This window comes from Sciurus vulgaris, assembly GCF_902686455.1.
Source record: "Sciurus vulgaris genome assembly, chromosome: 4".
Lineage (NCBI taxonomy): Eukaryota > Metazoa > Chordata > Mammalia > Rodentia > Sciuridae > Sciurus > Sciurus vulgaris.
The window spans coordinates 139,986,833-140,009,922 of record NC_136464.1 but is presented as its reverse complement, the minus strand read 5'-3'; the positions used below and the strand labels follow the sequence as shown (position 1 = coordinate 140,009,922).

Below are 23,090 nucleotides of genomic sequence, written 5' to 3'. Positions count from 1 at the left end.
TGCTTAATGTCTATTTCATGGAGTCTCATAGGAAAAACACAAGGCAGCACAGATTTTACAAATTAAGATCACATGACTAAATAGTTTATTATATTCAAGAAGAGCTTCAGGAATATTATATCCTTTTATAATTGTCCCATTCACCCCATGTTCCCATTTGTGGCTCATGATATTGCAAAATGCCATAAAACCCCAGATACACACAGGCACATACATACCTGCTCCTTATATATCTGTGTGTATGTGTGTGTATATATATCTGTTTATCTGTCTATCTATCCTATTCTGTTACTCTGACCAGGCAATGTGGGATAATGGAAAGACGTTGGGCTTGGTTTGAATTCTGTCACTGAGTATTTGAGTAAGTCCTTTAAACTTTCAGAGCTTCATTTTGCTTAACTGTTAAATGGGTTAATAATTGTAGCACTTAGTGTGGCCAATAAGATAAAGTATAGGAAAAGCACCTAGAACACAAAATTGGAAGTCAGTGAATTTCCTTCTTTAGTCATGATTACATATTTTTTTTATGATAACAAAAGCAGTGAATTTGAAATGCTGGCTCCTTCAGTTATTAGCTGTTTGATCTTAGGCAAGTTCCTCCTCTGAACAGAATAACAGCATCTACCAAGTAAAGTACCGGGATTGAACCCAGGGGTGCTTAACCACTGAATCACATCCCTAATCCTTAATAAAATTTTTATTTTGAGACAGGGCCTTGCTAAGTTGCTGAGGCTGGCTTTGAACTTGTGATCCTCCTGCCTTAGCCCCCTGAATCAGGGATTGCAGGTCTGGCTCTTCCTCATAAAGTTCTAACAATTAAATGTGATAGTACAGAAAGAATTCAGTAAAATCCAATTAGTAAAATGATTTAACCAGTAGTTATGACTAATTATTAGTGAAATAAATTAAACAAAGATAAAAATTACTATTTCTAATAATCCAAATTTATTTAGGTTTCACAAAGTATAAATAGATTATGGAAAAAATTAAAATAACCAAAAATGTGAATTAAACTAATATTTGTTCTCCAACACTTATTTCATTATAGCTTACAGATGGATATTGTTTTTTAAAAGTGATTTGTTTTTCTTTATATTACTATTTAAAGAATTCAAAACAATATGCAATCATTATTTCAGTTAATAAAATGAAAGAGCTGCTTGACACATGTAAGTTAACTATATTACAGGCAAAAAGTCATCATTCTTAATTAAAATGTTTAAAAACTTAATGAGATTTTCCTATTTATATGTCAATGATTTCTCTATTGTAAAAGTAGAAAGATGCATTACTGTGATTTCACTCTATATTTTTGGCATTCCCATCATTGAAAAGGTTAGTAATCTCACTCAGTGATTCTGAAAGTTCGGTAAATATCAGAATCAGAATTGATTTGGCTTGGGAAATAGAATTTATAAATGGAAAATTCTTTTCAATTTACACTGTGATTCTTGTATTTTAGCTTACTGCATTGTGATTTGCACAGAAGCATTATTTCATTTGTTCTGTAGACAGAGAAACCATAGTTGAAGTCTTTCTTCTACACAAATTCAAAGTTAAGACTTGAAATTGGAGTCTCCTTCCATACCCCCAATACACTGGACTGTCACTGATGCAGGGATTTTTCTGGAAAGAGCTTCCTAAGATTGGGTAAAGAGATATCTTTACCTTTATCTCAAGTGAATCATATTAGGGAAATTAATTTATAGACAACCAACCTTCCATAGTCTTTTATTCTTGGGCATAGAAGGTGTTCCTTCATTTATTTTAAATTATGGCAAAGAATTATCTACTTTTATTTTACTTTTTTACATATCTGGTTTCACTAATTTGTTTCCTTTTTTATCATTTAACATACACTTCCATATCAAGGATCTTAACTTGAGGTTCAGAAACCCAGGGTCCATGGAGAGTTTCAGAAGGACTGTTAACTTGTTGATAAAAATAAAATGCTTATGTTCACTAACCTCTGAAATTTAGCATTGTCCTAGTTATAAATGTAAATAACAGACATTAGCAACAGCTGTGATTTCATCATCAATACAAGTATAGATTTTTTTATACATTACGAATGTTTCAGATATCATTTATGTTCATCATTTCTTTGAAATTATGATATTTATTAGACATGCCATTAGATTTTCATTTGATGTGGCAATGAAACACATAATTACTCTTAAAACAATTTAAAAAATATTTTGGCCAGGTGAAGTGGCACATGCCTATAATTCCAGTGGCTCAGGATGCTGAAGCAGGATGATCTAGAGTTCAAAGCCAGCTTTAGCAATAGTGAGGCACTAAACTCAGTGAGACCATCTCTAAGTAAAATACAAAATAGGGCTGGGGATGTGACTCAGTGGTCGAGTGCCCCTGAGTTCAATCCCCAGTACCTGCTTCCCCTCCAATTTTTTTGCTAATTTATTTTAATATTATTGGCTTCTTTCATAAGTCTACATATATTTATATAATGCATTTCAAAAACATTTGTAGAAGAGGCCTGGAGTTTCACCAGAATGTCAAAGGATCTACAGCTTCAGAACCTTTTTAAATGGAGTTCAAAAAGCAGCTGTGTGAGAGTAAGAGATCTTGTTAAAAATGTGGACCTCAAGTTGAAATGACAAATCCATGTTTATAGAGGTGAGTTCCTTCCAGGAACTAAGACCAATCAGACATTCCAATTCCAGATAATTCTTTAAAGATGGTCATTCATAGGGCTTAATCACAGAATAGCTTGCAAAAGCATACCCAATCATTCTGTTTTCCCCCTTCAGTACAGTATTGAATACATAACATCAGATTATCAACACTATATAAAGCAGGCTTTGAGCTATGTGATTTGCCCAATGGTAGGTTAATGTAACACTTGAGGTAGGCAAACATAAGCTGTGATGCTTGGTAGGTTAGGGGTATTATCATTTTTGAGTTATAGTTTCAATTTACAAAGAGTTTAATAACCCCATTGAGGAATAACTTCCTTACCAAATTATGTTAAATTATCATTTACCTCTTCATTTATGCCTCAAGCCAGGGCTAGGTACTGTGCTAAGGACTGGGGAAAACAAACATGAACACAACTTCCCACCTGTTCTTATGGAGTGTGGACAACTGGAGACATAATTAGAAAATGAAGGATTATAATACAGGAGACACAGGAGGACACCTAAGTTGTTCTGATGATGGAGCTGTGAAAAACAGCCTTTACAAAGTGTGATCCTTCCTGATTTTGCATCTTCTCACCTAGTAATCTCTACCTTAATTCAACAAGTGATAATCAAACCAGCTCATTGTATAGCTAAATTTTTAGAGTAGAAGGTATTTATCTTCACTATGACATTCAGTTGATAACAACTGAGCCAGGCACCTCTGTAGTTCACATTCCAGTGTTAAGATAAACCCTGTGCCCAAACACACACACAAAAAACCCCCAATGCTTTTCAAAGTATATCATACATACAGAAAAATATACAATTCTTAAGTCTGAAATGTTCTGATCAATACATTTTAAGCATTGTTATTTTAAGTGTTATCTTAACACAGGAATGTGACTAAAGAGGTGCCTGGCTCAATTGCTATCAACTAAATGACATATTTTAAAAATACCTGGTTATAAAAGGATACGAGATAGGAAAGACATGCCTGTCATCATAAACAGTGAGCCTGAACCAAGAGTAAAAGAAAAAAAAATTCACAATAATAATATACTTTGCTGAGCCATATTTCTAACCTTCTTTTTCCTATCACCAGAGAAAACTAAATAACTTTTGCTGTCCTTAATTTCCTATTTAAATCAGTAAAAAATAATGAAAAAAAAATCCAAATGCTCAAAATCTTTTTCTTTTGATAACTTACTATTAAAATAATTGAAACAAAAATAAGTATATATTTAAATTACAAGACTATATTTATTACAAATGTTATTTTAAGGGACTTGTGAAACTCTGGGTAGTAAAATGTCTTTACTTCAACATGAACTTACCTCAAGTTGAACTCTTTGTTCTAAATTCTTGTAGGATCTCTGTAATAATTCCCTGGTCCCAAGGACTCCATACCACATCAAGTTTTTAGTTCGGCTCCTAGAAATAAATATTGGTGGGTAACCTCAGGAAATTTTACTCCATGAAGGCAGAACAAGCAAAAGAGATGAATGAAATTAAAGCAAAACTGCCTTCATGTAACAACATTATTATCAAAATTACCTGCATTTTTCAGGGTGCTCCTCTCTCTTATTATTAAATTCTAATGAAATTTTTGCATCTAACCCGATTCCAAAGTAATTGTTCATGACACATTTTTCTGAATATCCATCTCTGTGATGATAAGGAAAAGTACATAAATGTCAATTTCAGGTTCATTACAACAATTACAATTTGTTCACAAAACAGCACTTAAAATCAGTTAAGCTTCTAGTTCTTACAGAAGATTGTAAAGTTTAGCAGGAATTACTTCCTGTGTATATGCCATGTGCAGAGACATAGTACATGTGTACAATTTTTGGTTCATATGATATAAAGGACAAGGCAAAGCAGAGACAGAGTAATGATTTGTCTTCTGCTAAATTTAACAAAGTCTCAGTCCTTCCACCTTCTCCATAAGTCTCTCCATACTCAGATGGCTGAAGGCAGTTATGGGAAGGGCCTGGTAGTTAGGAGGCCATACTCCTCTTTTTCAACCACTAGAAAGTTTCTTCTTCTCTGACTCTTAACAATGGGAAAATATTTATGTAAAAAGCTACTAGATTCAATCCATTTTAATTATTTTTGGAAGTTCAAAATATGGTACTTATTTGAGGAATGTCATTATGGAATAGATATAATAAAGGTCAAATTAAAAATGGAAATAAAAAGAAGTACATCTTGAGCTGCCCAAAATGTAGGAATTTTGATAAGGGAAGCAGTCGGTATGGGCTAAAAGCTCCCCAAATAAGAAAATCTGGAAGCTGGCCATGAAAAGATGACAGATTTGGCAAGACTGAGAAGGAAGGAGAGGAGGGGAACGGCAGAAAACAGGTATGAAGGCAACTGTAAGTGAAAGCTTCCAGGGAGACGTGAGCAGACCTGTGCTTCCTCTGCCAGAGAGTGCTCTCAAAGAGGACAGGTGGGAAAGAGATCTGACTCGGGACAGACAAGAGACTCTCTGAGTTGTCCAGGGCTCAATGTGCTCATCATTATCAACTTTACAAATTTTCTGATCGCCCTTTACGTATGTGGAGCCATATTTATCATGAAACATCTAAAAGGCTACAATTCATATAATACAGAAACAAGAAAAGTCAAAACAAAATAAGTACAAAAACATTTTCTTACAATGAATCTATATCTGGGTCAATAAATGGCGTTGCACCAAAAGGATCAATATTTGCTAGTAACATTTTGTTGATAATGGAACTCCCAGCAATTGAGGCAGCTAGTCCTGCTCTTAAACCTAAACCAGAAAATAAAGCAACATATGTTAAGGAAAAACAGAAAGAACCAGTTCATTCATGCCTAATCTCAAACATCTTGCTCCTAGAGTATGATTTTCAGTGACCATTCATCTTATTAACTAAGAACTATGAAATTTATGAATATGGGGTCTTTGATACTTCCAAGTATCCGTATGTTGTCATAAAGAATTAAGGAGATAAGGACATCAACAAAAGTCTCTTCATGACATTTTCTCTTACCATTCCAACAATTCTATAACTTCAACAAATACACATTACTTCTTTATTATAGCAAATAATGTAATAAGTGAATGAGAATTTACTATAAAGCCTGAATTGCCCAAAATGTCATGGAGTTACCACCTTCATATTCTGAAAACATAAATAATAATACTTAAAATGGTAAGAGATGTATTAGGGTAAACAGTGTTACTGTCAAGAATAAGTAGTAAAATATTAAAGGCAGGTGTTTATGAATTTTATAGGAATACAGTATTAAATATAAAAAATGAAGCACCTATCTTACCTCTAAATAGGCAAAAACCACAAATTTATTTCAACATTCTATCCACTAACTCGTGGCATTCAAAGCTAATGAATTTTATAGTCTACTCAACTAATATAAGGTTGAAAACATGGAAGTCTGCAAAGAAGACAAAGTAACACAGGCCAAGAGAACAAATAAGAAAGGACCAAGGATGAACAAAAACAAGTTACAATGGAGAAATACTAGGAAATTAGAAAAAGAAATCCTTTCTTTAGCAAGCCTTCCTTCCCTCAACAGAGAGCTCTTCTTAGAGGATATTATTATTTACTATTTTAATTAGTAATGTTTAGCAGATTATCAAATTATCAGGATAAATTTTAATTTTCCTTTTATGTCTAAACAAGCAGATAAACAAAACAACAAATCTGGGGAGAGTAAAGAACATTATGGAGAAGTTAGCCACCAACAGAGCTCCAGCATTACTGGTGAGAATGAAAACATGACTTCTATGCCAGAGTCAGTCATGTTCTGGATTTATCTTTCTTTCTTTCAATATGCTATGGTGATATAATTTATACATCATAAAATTCACTCTTTGATGTTTTTAAATAATTTAGCTCGTTGTAGCATGTAGACAAAATCATACAACCAACACTGATATCTAATTCTGGAACTTTTTTCATTATATTCAAAAGAGTATACCTTAGCCGTCACTTCCCAGTCCCCTAGACATCACTACTCTACTTGGTATACCCAGGAGTTTGACTATTTTGCACATCATGTATATGGAATCATGTAACATTTGACCATGCTCATTTTTTTAAAAAAATGTCCAAATCCAGTATATGGCTTTACCACTTTTTGTTTATCTATTCAATAACTAATGTACATCTATGTTTGTTTCCAATTTGGGGCTATTGTGAATGTGGTCAGAAATAGTCATGTTCAAGTTTTTGTGTAGACACATTACAATTTTCTTGTGTGTGTGTGTGTGTGTGTGTGTACACTATATATATATAGTAGTGGAATTGTTGAGTTATATGTTAACTTGATGTTTAGATTTTGGAGGAACTGCCAAACTGTTTTTCAAAATGGCTGTGCCATTCTATGCGTCTACCAGCAATGTACAAACATTTCAATTTCTTCATATCTTTGCCAAAATTCATTACTGCCTGTTTTTTACTGTTGTTTGGTATTTGTTCTTTTGAGGAGTGGGGGATTGAACCCAGGACCTTGCACATGCCAGGCAAATACTCCACCACTGAGCTATACTCCCTGCCCTTCTGTCTTTTTTGGATCACAGCCACCTTAATGGGGTAAAGGGACACCTGATTGTGGGCATTTACTTACAATTCCCTGATGACTAATCACATTGAAAGTCCTCTCATGTGCTCATTGGTTATTTGTATATCTTCTTTGGGAGATTGTCTATTCAGATACCTGTCTCATTTTAAAACTGGAATATTTGTTTTTTAATGTTGAATTTTTAGATTTATTTATATGTTGTGGATAGCAGAATATAGCATCTGTAAATGCCTGAGTTCTCATTTTACTCTCTTGGTAGTGTCCTTTGAATCATTTTTTTTTTTTTTTCTTTCTCCTTCCTCCATCCTGCCCCAATTCTGCAGATTGAACCCAGGAATACTCTACCACTTAACTTCATCCTCAGTCCTTTTTATTTTTTATTTTGAGACAGGGTATCCCTAAGTTGCCCAGGCTGGCCTTGAACTTGTGACACTCATGCCTTAGCTTCCTGAATCACTGGGATTAGCTTTTCCTTTTGCTACTTGGGCTTTTTATCTAAGAAACCACTGCCTGATCCAAAGTGATGAACATTTATGCCTTTGTTGTCTTTAGAGTAGATTTATAGGTTTAGCTCTTGGGTCCAACTTTATCTTTGCATGCAGAAATCTAGTTATTCCCAATACCACTGGTGGAAAAGGCTATTCTTTCTCCATTGAATTGTCTTTCTACACTCGTTGAAGTTAAACATAAATAAAAGAATTTACTTTTGGACTTTCAGATCTACTTCATTGATCTATATAATTGAACTTATTCCAGTATAGTATACTTTTTTTTTTTTTTTAATTGGGAAATGTGTCCACTTCAACATTGTTCTTTTTAAAGATTATTTTGCCTATTCTGGGTCTTTTACATTTCCATATGAATTTAAAACTGGTTTGCCGATTTTAACAAATTGGGGACTTTGAAAAAGATTGTGTGGAACCTGTAGTTCAATTTGAGAAGTACTGCCATTTTAATAACATTTAATCTTTCAACGCATGAACTCAGATGTGATTCCAGTTAGTTAGTTTAAATTCTTTCAGCAATGCTTTGTAGTTTTCAGTGTTGGAGTCTTTCACTTTCTTTGTTAAATTTATTCCTAAGCATTTTGTTATTTCTGATGCAACTGATTTTTCTTAATTTCATATTCAGATTGCTCATTTATAGGTATAAAAATGTAATTATAGAAACATTTTTTGCATATTGATATTCTTATCCTTTTATTGTTATATTCATTTATTAGCACTAATTGTTTGGTGTGTATATGTATGTGTGCATGTGTGTGTATGTGTGTGTATGTGTGGTGTGTATCCCTTAGGATTTTCTGTAAGATCAATCTATGGAGAAAAAAAGTTTTCCTTCTTCTTTTTAATCTGGATGGCTTTAATTCTTTTTATTTTGCCTAACTGCCCAAGGCTAGAATATCCAATACAATATTGAATGGCAGTGGCAAGAGCAGACATTCTTATCTTATTCCTGATCTTTAGGAAGGCTTTTAGCCTTTCATCAATTAAGTAAGATGTTCATTGTGGATTTTTCACAGATGCTATTTTGGTCAGCTTTTGTTGCTGTAACCAAAATACCTGATAAGAACAAGTTAAAGGAGGAAAAGTTTTATTCAGGGCTCTTGATTTCAGACTGCCAGCTCCATTGCTTTTGTCATAAAGTAAGGTAGGATATCATGGCAGAAGGGCTCCTCAGTGGAAAGCTTCTCAGATCATGGTAGGGTCAGGAAGCAGAGAGAGAAAGGGAGAAAGTGACTGCAGAGAAGATGAACCCTTTCAGGGTACCCCCTTAGTGATCCACCTTCTCCAGGCACATCCCACCTGGCTAGAGTTATCATCCATTTAAACGAGGATGGACCAATTAATTTACAGCTGTCATAATCTAATCATTTAACATCTGAACTTTCCTGCATTCACACAGGAGCTTTTGGGGGACACCTCACATCCAAAACATAAAAGATGCCCTTTGCCAGAGTAAATAAGTTCCCTTCTTTTTCCAGGTTTTTCAAGCATTTTTACTATGAGAGGGTGTTAGAATTTTTTTTTTTTAATTTGTTCTAATTAGTCATACATGTTGGCTTTTTTATTTTTTTGCAGTGCTGGGGATCGAACCCAGGGCCTTGTGCATGCAAGGCAAGCACTCTACCGACTGAGCTATCCCTGGATTTTTTAAAATGTTTTTTTCCCAAGTCTATTGATATGACTGTGTGGTTTTCATCCTTTATTTCATTAATATGGTTTATTACATTTTTTATTTTCATATATTGAGCTGACCTCACATTAAAGGAATAATACTTTCTTATGGTGCATAAATCTTATGACATGTTGTTGGATTTAGTTAGCTAGCATTTTGTTCAGATTTTTGTGTCAACAGTCACAAGGGATATTGGTCTGAATTTTCTTGTGATGTCTTTGTTTTTGGTATCAAGATAATAGGGATCTTGTAGAATGAATTGGAAAATACTCCTTTCTCTTCTATTTTTTTGGAAGAGTTTACAAAACTTATACTTTTGAAAACATTTTGTAGGCTTCACCAGTGATGCAATTTGAGCATGGGCTTTTCTTTGTAGGAAGTTTTTAAAAAAAATTTTTTTTTTTAATTTTTTTTAGTACTGAATAATTCATTATTTTGTTATGAGTTTCGTTAGATTTTTCTATTTCATCTTGAATCAGTTTTGGTAGGCATGTGTATGTTTCTATGCATTTATCCATTTCACCTAGGTTGTCTAATTTTGTTGGCATGCACTATTTTATAGTTTTCCCTTAAAATCCTTTCTATTTCTATAAGGTCTACAATGATGTTTCCTCTTTGATTCCTAATTTTAATAATTTGAATCTTCTCTCATTATTTCTTTGGCTTGGATAAAGCTATGTCTATTTTGTTGAATTTGTCACAGAACCAACTTTTAGTTTTGTTCATTTTCTGTACTGATTTTTCTATTTTCTAGTTTATTTCCATTCTAATCTTTATTACTTGCTTTTCTCCTGTTTGCTTTGGATTTCACTTCCTCTTCTTTTTCCAAGTTATTAAGGGTATTGATTTGAGATATTTCTACTTTTTCAATCCAGGCATGTACAAGTATAAGTTTCATTCTTAAGTATGTTTAAGCCGTATCAAAAAAGTTTTGGTATATTTTTGTTTTCATTCATCTCAAAATATTTGCCCTGAATTTCCTTTGCAATTTTTTCTTTGACCTACATATTTCCACAAATTGTGCATTTCCTAAATCTCATTCTCTTATTGATTTCTGATTTCATTCCATTGTGGTGGGAGAAAATACTCTGGGTGATTTTAACCCTTTAAGTTTTATTGAGAAATGTTTTACAGACTAGTATGTAGTCTGTCCTTGAGAAAGTTCTACAAATACGTAAGAAGAATGTGTATTCTGCTGTGGTTAGGTGGAGTGTTCTTTAGAACACTCGTTGTTTTATGTGTCAAGTATTCTATTTCCTTGTTGACCGTCTATCTAGTTCTTCTACCCACTATTAGAAGTGAGGTACTGGTCTTCAACTTTATTATTGAATTATGATTCATTCGTCTTTTAAAAGAACATGTTTGAGACACTGGTTTTCAGGGTCTAACTTAGATTCCAAGCTACTCTGAATGAAGCTGAGGGATTTTTGGTAAGTCAAACAACTGGTATTTAAGGAGGCCTCTGAGAAACATATATTTTCCTCCATCTCTTACCTATAGTTATTTGGTTTCTACCAGTACTAGGTTGATCCAAGCAACTTCATTTTATCAGGGCTGAAATAGATGTTTTTGATTTTCAAAAACAAAGCAATTATCACCAGGCTAAAAATATATACAGAGAGACTAGTGGCTTAAAATTAAAAGGAAAATTGTTGAGGTACTTAGGTCATAAAACAGAGATTCAGATTTACTTTGAGTGCTTAAGAAATACATATTCTTGAGTTCTACCCAAAACTAGTGAATTATAATTTCTCAGGGCAGGTTCCAGAAACAGAAGAACCTAAGAACCTGTATTCCTACTGATATATACTACAAACATTCTCCTAAAAGAACATCTACCTTTGAGAACCCATTTCTATAATTCATGGAAATGAGTATTTACATAGCTTCACAGAAAAACTTAAAAATGCACCACTTTTCAGAATCTGTAATACCTGGGCAGATTATTCTGGTATTGAGCACAGGGAGATTTTCTTTGGTGGCTGTGACAGCTGGACCAGGGACAGAATCAGGGTGAGAATGGCCACGACTTGCCCTGGCATCTGGAGACTGAGGTGCAGTTTTAACTGTTGGCAAAAAATCCAGATTAAAAAGAGAAAATGATGAAAGCATAAAATTTAGCAAGACATGAAATAACTGAGTATCTCTTTAAATCAATCAGTAGAACTGAGAATATTAATTGTATTTACCTATTCTTTTACCATTTTAATTTTCTTGAAACAGGATATCTGTCAGGGTAGATATCTTCAATTCTGATCTTAAATAGATAGAGATCAGTAGAAAATAGATATCTACTATAATTAAAAGTCAGTAATACTCAAATTGAAATGTGATCAACCTACGCTTAAAGATAAGTTGAAAATTTGAGGTTGAATGATTTTGAAAATGGAACATATGGGTTATTAAATATGCTACCAACACAACTCTTTTCTCATAAATATTGGGTGAATGATCATAAATAATTTCCAGAACTAATGTATGAAACACAAGTTAACGTTGTTCTAAAAATGGAAGAAAAAACAATAGTTTCAAAAGAAATCAATATACTTTTCCTGCCTTTCTCAATTATTTATTCAAAATGATGGATTTTGTCCCAAATGGCTCTATTATATTCTTGTAAAAGCTCAAAATATTCTAAAAATTATTCCAAAACACAATTACTCTCAAAGAAAACAAAAGGGAAAATTTAATTCTATCTAAACTGAGGCAATTTAATGGAGAGCAAATGGTACCTTTAACTAATTTAGGGGCTTTTGGTAGGTATTTTTTACTTAAGAAAAAAAAGTATCCTGCAAATTCGATTTAAAAGTACTCTAAAACTTAATTATCTTCACTCTCCCTCAGACTAATTACAAACTAACTATATTAATAGTACACTCTATTCTATTCAAACCAGTCCAGCTGTACTAAAAGTAACAGAATAGTCACTGCTTTTTTTTTTTCTTTTTTTAAACAGACAGGACTCCTGAGGCTAATTTTTAATAAAAGCACTTTTTGATGTTCATTTCTGATAGAAAGCAGAATGTACTAATGACTAAGACTGATGTTCCACTGCAAGTAATTAAATCAGTGTTTCATAGTTCTTCTTAAATAAAGCATGTCATTGATTATATCAATGTATTTCTTACATCTCAGATATATGAATTATTATATAATTTAATAATGATACAATGAGTGTGCTTCAACAAAGATAATGATTATTGAATACAAAAACACTTCTCCTACTTGGCTAATTTCCAGTGCGTTGGATTACTAGTCAAATTAAGATCAAATACTGCAACATTAAATTTATGTCTATCTCAATGTCAATATCCATAGCACCATATTTGTATTTTTTGGTTTGCTTTAAGTACGATGAAAGTGTTGAGTTAATGAGAATATGTAAAGGGGGGATCATGGCCAGCTGGAAAACCATTCATCACTGTTAACGAACCAATCCTCCAAGATAGACATTATGTTGGGGGAAATTATCAAGCAGCAGACTGCCAAGATGCCATTATAGATCCAAAGTAGGAATGAGTGTAAACTACTGTAATTTTGAGGAAAAAAATCAGTAATCTTTGCAAACACCAAAGTGTGCAATTAGTAGTGTTTGAGTATAAATGTGCTATTATTATTTTAGAGAAAGTACGTAGAGAACTTCTCTGCATCACAGGTTAAGATAAACACAGACCAAATGGATATAACCAGAAAAACAAAACAATTGAAATTATTAAGTTAAAATCTGGAAGAAAAACTTAGCACAAATCATTTGTCAGAGGAGACATAAGATGTGACAAAGGGATATGGTACCATAAAAGCTATTTTCAGTATCATTTAAGAGCTACTACATGACAGAAGAATAAGACATGGCTCTAGAAGGCAGATTCATCTCCAATACAGTTGAGATATGAAGTGTGAAATTGCTTTATAAAACAATCACAAAGCATTACACAAATGCCAGGGGTTGTTACGATCAACTTCGTCATACATAAAACCTAAGAACATCTGTAATCATGGGTCGAAATTTAAGAGAGAAAATAGAAAGCTTAAAGTAAAGAATACAATTACAGCCAATCATAAGAGAAGAATATATTAGAACTGAGTGATCCTCTGTCAAGAGAGTTCTAGAGTATGTACTGAGTTGTATATTCAATAAGAGGTCCAAAAAGTCAAATTTCAAAGTCTAAATAGTTTAAGTACAATTAAAGAATATTATTTCAAAGTTAAAGTAATTAGCAGCAACAGCAATAATAAACAAATAAATAATAATAATGACAGCAAATATTCATAGAGCACTGTGCATCAGACACTATCCTGGGTACTTTATACACAGTAATTTATTTAACCTTCACAGCAACCCAATGAAATTGGTATATTATTATCTTCATTTTATAGATGAAAAAGCCACAGAGAGGTTAATATGGCCAAATTTATAAAGAAAGTAAAAACAAAAAGTTAACAATTTTTTTAATGTGAATAGTTCTGATATAATTATGTTGGCCCTTCATGAGTACTATGTATTAGTATATATATTATTTTTGTATCTTTATTATTATTATAATTTCTATTTTGTATTATCCCAATAAATTAGAAACTTTCTGCTTTTGTAATATAAAAGCATAAATTCATCCTCAATTAAAAGCTAAAAGGTAGAGAAATTGTAAATATTCTTAATTCCTTGGAAAAATAGAGGGCTATAACAAGACATGCTATGATTTTAAAGCTTAATTTAGAGACAAGGACTATCAACCTAGAAGGTTGATCAATGATATTAAGAGACCAAATAATTTAAAAGCTAAATTTGTGTTTGCGGGGCCTGCAGCTTTCTTACAATCCTCAAAGGAATCTGAGGGCTAAAAGAGCTTAAAGCTGAATGATTTAGGTGTTTCTTCCCTTTTCTCCATGAAAACCAAGATATTTAATCATCTCTAGTTCTGTAATCCTTTGCTTATCTCTAGTATACATGATAAGAGAGGAATTTGGCAACAATTTAAGTAATGTATTACCTTTATTAACATTCGTGTATATCTAAGATTTAACTTCCAAAAAGCCTTTTCAGAAATAAAAATGCAAATGGTTAAAAGCAAATTCACATATTATTTAATTCCAAGTAACGTTATTGTTTTCTTACCAGTTATCAACTCTTTGGTATCATCATCATTAGATTCACTTATTTCTGTACTGTTGCACTCAGATGATTGATTACCTGGTTCACAGGGATGAACCATCTGGTCTTCCATAACTTTAAGTAGTAAGAAGACAAACATGTTTGGATAATGAAAATAAAACCCACCCCACATTAAAGATATGCTTAGGAAAATAAAAACTGAAACATAAAATTTTGTACTCACAACTAAACATTATTTAGAAATAAACCTGGGGGTGATGTCTGTAAGTATCAAAAATTATAAAACTAAATTAAGTTGCTAAAATTCCATATTTACCAGAATTAAAAATATGTAAGAATTTTAGTAAAATGAAAGTCCAATTATAAGTTACAACATATAAATATGTAAATGGGTTTTTGAACATAAATCATATTAAAATTATTTTGGATTTTTAGTCTACTACTAAAATTCTGAGAAGTATATATATTATATTCATATAAAAAATTAAAATAGAGGCAGAGCTTTTATATATGCTTTAAAACCAACAAACATTCAAACATTTAAGGAAATGAATGTTCAGAAGACATTTTCTACATTTTCAAAGTAGTTTACAGATCTGATTTTCTGTAAGAATTCAAGATATTCCAACTAAATGAGAAATAGTTAAAATTTTAGAAATGTTAGTTAAATGACTTCTTTTTAAGATAGTATGGAAATGTTTCAGCTTAATTTATTTCTGAGATTTTATGTTATACATCATTAAATCTGATCCTTATTACCAAAACAATAAACAGGACCAGTACAAATTTCCTTTTGGTAGATTTATCTTCTATGGTGTTAACATTTTTTTTTTCAAGTGCATCCAATCTGATCATTATGAAAACTCTGTCACACGTGCAATAGCGATGCTGCCAATGTCCAAAGCTCATTTGTTACCATGTACCTTTTCCAGCTTCTTCAATGACTTGCCTCACTGCTTTCTTTAAACTGTTTGCCCTCAACATTATTTCCCTCGGTTTGATGGCTCTCTGTGAGGAAGGCTTTGTAATGTCATCTGAGAGCTGGTCCTTGCTTTCACACAGGGATTCTTCACTTGAAGATTCCACAGCATCTTCTTCTAGGATGACAGGGTTGACAGTGGAGAGGACAGGATCAGGCTGGGGGTCTGTGTGCAAAACTTGTAGCAGTTGTTCAAGCTTCTCATTTAGGACCGAACACTGAGAAAACAAAAACGGGGTGATGAGGGAGAAATCCAAATGGCAGTAACATCAGCAGACAAAACGTAAGAATTTTTTATGTAAGACGTTTTGAATGTTTCATCACTAGAGAGGAAAACTCTACAATTCAACTGGCTATCTTTTATTTTGTTTGATGTTTTGATTCAGGCAGAACCTACTTTAAATTTTAGTGGAGATGTAGTTTTTTGAGAAGAGGGAGTTTATCTGCAGTAGAATGTTAATGTATAGGGTGTGGGCATAAAAGAATCTCTGTTCGCTACTTGCTAATGGGGAGATTTTGCAAAGTTGCTTAGCTTTTCTGAGTCTCATTTCCTCCTCATCTATAAAATGGGGATTAAATAATACTTTTGGGGGGTTAAAAAAATTTAGTGGAGATGGAAAATAGATTAAACATTTAGGAGTATGTCTGTTAATGCTACCCCCAATATACCTTTTCTTTCCACACAATTTCCCATCCGTTCCCTCTTCATTGTTCGTCTTTGGTGCCATGCTGACACAGAGCTCAACAGAAAGAGTTCAGAGACAAATATATAGCTAAGAAAGGGTTCCCATTTTCTGAAGCCCCATGGAGTAGAAAAAGTGGCTGAACATTTCAAATGCATGTTTATTTCCCTCTTCTTTTCCTTCCACCCAATTAAACTACCCATCTACAGCACAAATCTGGGGAAGTGAATTCCTTTGCAAGCCCAAGATAGCCTAGCCTTTTGTAAAAAGGTTCCCTGATTAAATTATGAAAGTAAAAACAGTGGTTTTTAAGATCATTAAACTACTGTTATTTTAGTAATGAAAAGTTCACAAAGTGGGGTGGGCTCCATAAAGGAAAAGGCAAGAAACAGAACTTTGTGAGAGAATAAGGTCTAGTGAATCCAAAGACCTGTGCTAGAAGAAAAATGGACCAGCCAAAGTTTGTTTGGAAATAGAAAACTCTCCTCCACCCAGTGGAATGCCAGCTGTGCAGTATCCTCCCCTGTGGCCTGATTGCCGTACATGGCCTTGTAAGATGTCAATCACTGGGAGAGGAATCTGAACTATAAAATTTGATTTAATGATGGTTTCCAGCAATGCTGTATTATAAGGTAACCATAAATTAGAGTATTTTTTAAATCCTCATAATCTAATCAAAAATATTTTTCTCTAGATGTTTTGGCAAAGAAATCACCGAATCAGGTTAGCTTTAAAACACAATTCAATGTTAACACTGTCAGTAAATACTTTCATGCCCTGATGTGTTCCCCTTACTTTACTGGCCACGGCATCCGATACAACTGCATTTTCCAATGTTCTGTCATATGCCTTCTCTACTTTGGAAACGAAGTCCTTTACAGTTTCACATAGTATCCTTTGAGGAAGAGAAATTGTACAATTCAGTAAACTTAGTAGGTTTAGTAATAGAGAAATTGTACAATTCAGTACGTTTACTCTGATTTATAAACACATTTAAAAATAAGCACAATTAAGCAAATTGTCAAAATATCCAGATAATCTGTATGCAAGTCCACACTTCTACCTGCTATATAATGTCTTAAATAACTCTAAAACCTCCTAAGTGAGAAATGGATGCATTAATAAACCCTGTTCTCCATAATTTTTAGTAATGTTAAGGTTATAATACACCTTTCTCAAATATTTAAAGTCTTAAAAGAGTACTAGGGCTGGGGAGATAGCTCAGTTGGTAGAGTGCTTGCCTTGCAAGCACAAGTCCCTGGGTTTGATCCCCAGCACCACAAAAAAAAACAACAACTAAAAGAAGAGTACTTTTAGGATTAGGCTCCATGTGGCTCCATGGTAGAGTGCTTGCTTAGCATCTGTAAGGCCTAAGGTCCCACCCCATCCGCCAAAAACAAAGAGTACTTTTAGATCTTTTTAAAAAGTGCATTATCTCCCACAGCTTATGTTTTCATAATAGAAACTATGGTATTGAAAAAACTAGGATGAGTTTATCACTTCTGTCGTCCCTGTCCACCTACAATTCATCCCATGGGTATCTTGACACCACACTTTTCCTGCAGAGGAAAGAAGTTGTGTATTACATTGCAAACCAATCTGTCACTTGAATTGAGTTATAGTCTCTGTAAATCTATTCATTTTTCCCCCTTAAGATAACCAATGCAATAACATACAAGACTAATCTAATTCAGGTCTCGTTAGTGTCGGCGATATATGGTTTACTTGCTTATTTTAATTACATTTGGTTTCTTTGCAATAGAAATACACTATAAGAAAAAAATAACCTGGACAAACAAAATCTGTCTTTCTAAAGCCTTTGGATATGGTATTGGATTAAAAACAACAGAATGGTATATGATTCGTTTTGTTTGTTTAACAAGAATCTATGTTGTTGGGAACATTATTTTAAAAGCATTGTTTGCTTTCTATCATTGCTATACATTGAGGAATTTGGAGAAAAAGAAAAAAGAATCCAGCATTTATTTTTTTTTTTCCTACTAAATTCACAATTTCTCTGGTAGGTGAGTAGCCTTAAGGGCAAGCTTCTAGATATTATGAAATTGAGCCATTCAATGGATATAGGACACACACATATATGCCCACACAAACACATCAACTCTTCACATTTGTCATCTAGGAAATAAATACAGTATGCCTAAGAAAAGTGGTTTCATTTATTATTTTTTGGTAACCACTTCTAGATTCACTTTGATAGAAGATAATATCTTTCTACCCCTTCCATCTGTTTGGTGAACTTTTTTCCCCTCAGGGCTGGGGATCAACCCTAGGCCCTTGTGCATTATTAGACAAGCGCTCTACCACTGAGCTACACTCCAGCCCCCTTGTTTGGCTTTTTGAACTCAAATTCTACAAAGAATCTAGCATACTATTTACTAGAGATGCTTTCATGTCCTTCACATTGATTTTTTTCTTCTTTGTTGATATATAATACTTTTATGAAATTTCCTAAAATATTATCAGGCTATTGTGACTTTCTTCTGTGGGCTTTACTGGCAATGTCTCTAATTTGTGCCACTTGTTGGAAGAGGAAACACTGGCATTCTCACCACTTTGTATAACTCCAAAATGGAGGTTTGTTTTGCCATTATTATATCACTGCCTTGATATAATTTTCTTCTGGGTTTGGGAAACTGCATATGCCAGAACATTATAATTGTTACTTCGGTTGTTATTTACTAACTCCTAGGGACAGGAGCCCCCCAGTCCTCTAGTCTAGGAGTGAAAGGGGCAGCAGAGTTCTCCTTCCTCAACTGTGCCACACTCCCAAGGCAGACAGGGACCGAAAGTTGATCCTGTGAACCTTGTGTCCAGAGAGTTGAGGAAGGGGAATATGAGTGAAGGTTAGAGGCTGCTTGTCACCTAAATTGTGGGAAGAATCAGAAGAAAAGCTTGGTCTTATGGTCCATAAATTCCATAAGAAACATAGGATATTTGCATTTGGGATTGTAGAGTTTTTAAAATAAAAATAAAGCATATAATTAAAAATAGTATAATTTTCAAGGTCTTATCAATTGGATATTTGCAAATTGGGGAAAAAGAGTTTTAAGATGTGTTTACTATAGTAACACAAAAGACACTCTTTATACCCACAGTTTTCTATTTTAATATATAAAGTCCTCTTAAACAGAAGTGGAACATTGATTTTTTTCCCAAAGAACAACAACAAAATTTTAATCCCAGGCCAGACACGTTGGCACATGCCTGTAACCCCAGCAGCTCAGGAAACTGAGGCAGGAGAATTGCAAGTTCAAAGCCAGTCTTAGCCAAAGCCATCCTTAGCAACAATGAGGTGCTAAGCAACTCAGTAAGACTCTGTCTCTAAATAAAATACAAAAAAGGGCTGGGGATATGGCTCAGTGGTTGAGTTCCCCCAAGTTCAATCCCTGGTACAAAAACAAACAAAACAAAACAAAAAGGTTAGACCTTTAGATATTTCTAACATTTTATTTCTTTAATTTTTTTGTCATCCTTCACAGTTAACTATGCATCAAATATTCACTTGAGGCTAACAACAGTCTACATTGCCTATGCTTGATGATTTACATCATTAGTTCAATTCTATTTTATGAGATTCTATTCTTCTCACTAGTATTAGTACCTTATCAGTTTTCTTTTTTTTTTTTTTTTTAATTGGGGCAAAGGACAATAAAATATTCAACTACAATATTAAGATAAATATGTCCATGAGGCCAAAATAGAATCACAGACTGTCAGACAAGGAAATCACATGAGGACATAAAAAATTTGTCATCTAATATAAAATGTTACAATCAGATATTAAAGAATACTTAGAAATATTAATGAATAATATATAAAGACTCCTTGCTATCTCTGTGCTTGAAGAAAGATATTTAATAACTCTGTACTTCATCTATTCATGCATGGAGGTTTACCTCAATCATACTTAAAGTAGTTTCCAAATCTAAATGCTACCATTCTATGACAGTAGCTCCGATTCTATTATTTTTTCTTGTCAGTTATCTCATTTTCTGAAAATTTCATATATAGACCAAATTACATTCATTTTAATAATTAGGGTTGAGTAGTTTATGAGCAAAAACCCCTAAGTAATGCCTACTGTTAAAGCTAGTAAACTTTATGGACTGGGGTTTGTGGCTCAGCTGGTAGAGTGCTTGCCTAGTATGTGTGAGGCACTGGGTTCAATTCTCAGTGCCACATACAAATAAATAAATAGCCCATCAATGACCTAAAAAAAAATTGTTTAAAAAACTAGTAAAGTTTAAAAACTACTGAGAATAAAATAGAACACTTTAATATTGCAGGTAAAGATTCTTATATAATAATTTTATTTTCTATTTGGATTAATAAATGACATCTATGATTGCTAATTATAGTTTTTGATTCTAAGAAACTCCTATAACTGTACTGAATTGATAAAATCCCAGGCAAAATCAAAGAAATAATGTTTGGGGTTCACTTAAATTAGTTAACCTAAAACTTAGATATGTTATTGAAATATAGCTTTTCTGTTAACATTTAAACATCTTTAAAATAGTAGAAACAGCTGTTATGAAATAACTGTAATCACACAAGTTATTTTCTTAATATTTATTCACTTTTTCATTTATTCAACACATACATGGCATTAACAAAGGAAGGGAATTCTTTATTTTTGTCTAGGTGGTGGTTACATGGGTGCATGTGTGTAAGAAATTTATTTGTAGTCATAGAATTACACCTTTGTGGTTTGGGTACTTTCTATATATCTCACCTCAGGAGGATTTTTTTTTTTTTTTTAATAAGCAGAAGGAAACATTATAGATTTATTTTATAACACTGGGGATTAAACCCAGGGCCTCATCCATGCTAAGCAAGCACTCTACCATTGAGAAACATCTCCAGCCTCCATTATAGGTTTTTAAAGTTTTAAAGAAACATGTAAAACAAATGAAATATGTGAACCTTGTTTGGATTTTAACTTGAAGAAATCAACTATTTAAAAAAACATTTTGAGATAACTGGGGGAAATGGAAAATAATTGATGAGTAACACTGATGGTGTTAGAGAATTACTGAATTTATTGGATTTTTTAAAAAAGATTATATATGTACATATAATAAAAAGAGAATAAAATGATTTCTCATATTTGCTTAGAGATACTATAGCAAAATAGAATAGGAAGTAGATGGCAAAATGCTGATAAACACTGAAGTTAGTGATGGGCTTGGTGGGAAACCATCTATGCTTTTATGCATGTTTTAAAATGTCCATTAAAAAACAAAGTGAAAAACATGTTATATTAACTGGTACAACGTTATACCATGTTGTCCTCTCTTTTCTCTCTTGAATTCTTTTACAGCAAATCCACCCAGTTTTAAACTGGGGTTGTAACAGCAGGTCAGTAGCAGGCCTCTAAGCACTGAAGAAGGATAAGAGGTGACCAGGGTGGGAACAGAATTGCTTAAAGGCAAAAGAGCTGTTTGGAGAGAAATCCAAAGCTCAGGCTAGGAGTACAGCCTAGACAAAGAGCCAGACTAAGGTCAGAAAACATTTGAAATGTAATTAGGGAAATGAGGTGATGATACCATAATTTAGTATATTATGACACTATAATTTAGTATATTTTTAGCACTCTATAGTTTACATGCTCTGTATTTATTACTCAACTTAATTCTCCTAAGAGTTGCACAAGGGAGTAACAGTAGTCATTCCTTCCATTCTTACACTGGTAAAAACAGACACAGATCCCAAGGCTAGTTAGTGAATGAGTGACTGTCAATCAGGACACAAATTTACTTGACCCATGATTTTCAAACTGTTCTTTAAACACTTTGAGAATTCCATAAACACTTGTTTATTTCATTTAGAAATATAGCACGTAATATTATAAATGCCAAATGATTATTAGAAACATGAGAGACAAATAAGTTAACATTTACTTTAGAAATGACTTGTTTTTGTACAAATCTTGACTAAAGATTTTTCTGCCATTTTTATTTAATCAAAGACAATATCCTTATAACTCTGTGACCAAATTAGGTACAGAAATAATTGGAAACTGCATAAAATATGGGACTATAACTATCATCTATCACCTTATTGCTTACTCTTTCATAAATGTCTTTGAATAATTTGATTCTATCCAGTTAACATCAACAAAACAATTTAAATTTTTCAATACTGGAATTCTGTGTAAGATTTTATTTGAAAAAAGGTTTCAATGATAAGAATGCTGTACTACAGAAGTATTAAGATTAAGAATGAAAGAAAGAGCCGGGCATGGTGGCATACGCCTGTAATCCCAGTGGCTCAGGAGGCTGAGGCAGGAGGATCACAAATTCAAAATCAGCCTTAGCAACTTAGCAAGGCCCTACAAAATGTAGTGAGACCCTGCCTAGAGATGAAAAATAAAATGGGCTGGGGATGTGACTTAGTGGTTAAGCTCCCTGCTCCAAAAATAATAAAAATAAAAAGAATGATAAGAAAGAGAACGGGGCGCCTGCCATAATGACCTTGTTTGTGTCTGTCCAAATTTTACGACCTGAACTCAATTTAATTAAAAATACAAAAAATGTAGAGGAGACAGTGATCAAACATATCAAACACATGAAGGTCAATATAAAGATACTAACATCTAAAAGGTAGACAGATAAAATACTTAACTACACTGTATTAAACAAGGAATCATTCTTTTATAATTTGTTATACCTTTTTAAAGCTTCCTTTCAACTTGCCATCTTTTCTAGCAATGTTCTCTGAACTGTCCTATAAATAGGCCTTGGATTCACAAGACAATGGTGGCAAAGTCAAATACCTATAGGGACCTGGCTAGACAGGTGTATGAATTGTGGTCAGAAAGAGAAAGGCATTAAGGAGTGCCGAGGACTGGGACACATTGGAATTTTACATATTTCACCATAAAGCAACAAAGTTCATTAAAT

The 23,090-nt window shown here is 33.2% G+C and overlaps 1 protein-coding gene across 11 annotated transcripts in view; it reads right to left on the bottom strand.

Moving 5' to 3' along the window:
- DGKH (diacylglycerol kinase eta) overlaps positions 1 to 23,090 on the bottom strand; it is a 179,354-nt gene that overhangs the window by 31,477 nt on the left and 124,787 nt on the right. For all 11 annotated transcript variants that reach the window (XR_013763222.1, XR_013763223.1, XM_079136503.1 and 8 more), the window contains 7 exons: positions 16,960 to 17,059; positions 15,426 to 15,699; positions 14,506 to 14,616; positions 11,327 to 11,458; positions 5,304 to 5,421; positions 4,197 to 4,307; positions 3,977 to 4,073 (listed from right to left, as the gene is read on the bottom strand). Coding sequence is in view for 9 of the 11 variants with exons in the window: in XM_079136503.1 (XP_078992629.1) it covers positions 3,977 to 4,073; positions 4,197 to 4,307; positions 5,304 to 5,421; positions 11,327 to 11,458; positions 14,506 to 14,616; positions 15,426 to 15,699; positions 16,960 to 17,059 (943 nt within the window). In the remaining 2 variants the exon portion in view is untranslated. The remainder of the gene's footprint in view (positions 1 to 3,976; positions 4,074 to 4,196; positions 4,308 to 5,303; positions 5,422 to 11,326; positions 11,459 to 14,505; positions 14,617 to 15,425; positions 15,700 to 16,959; positions 17,060 to 23,090) is intronic.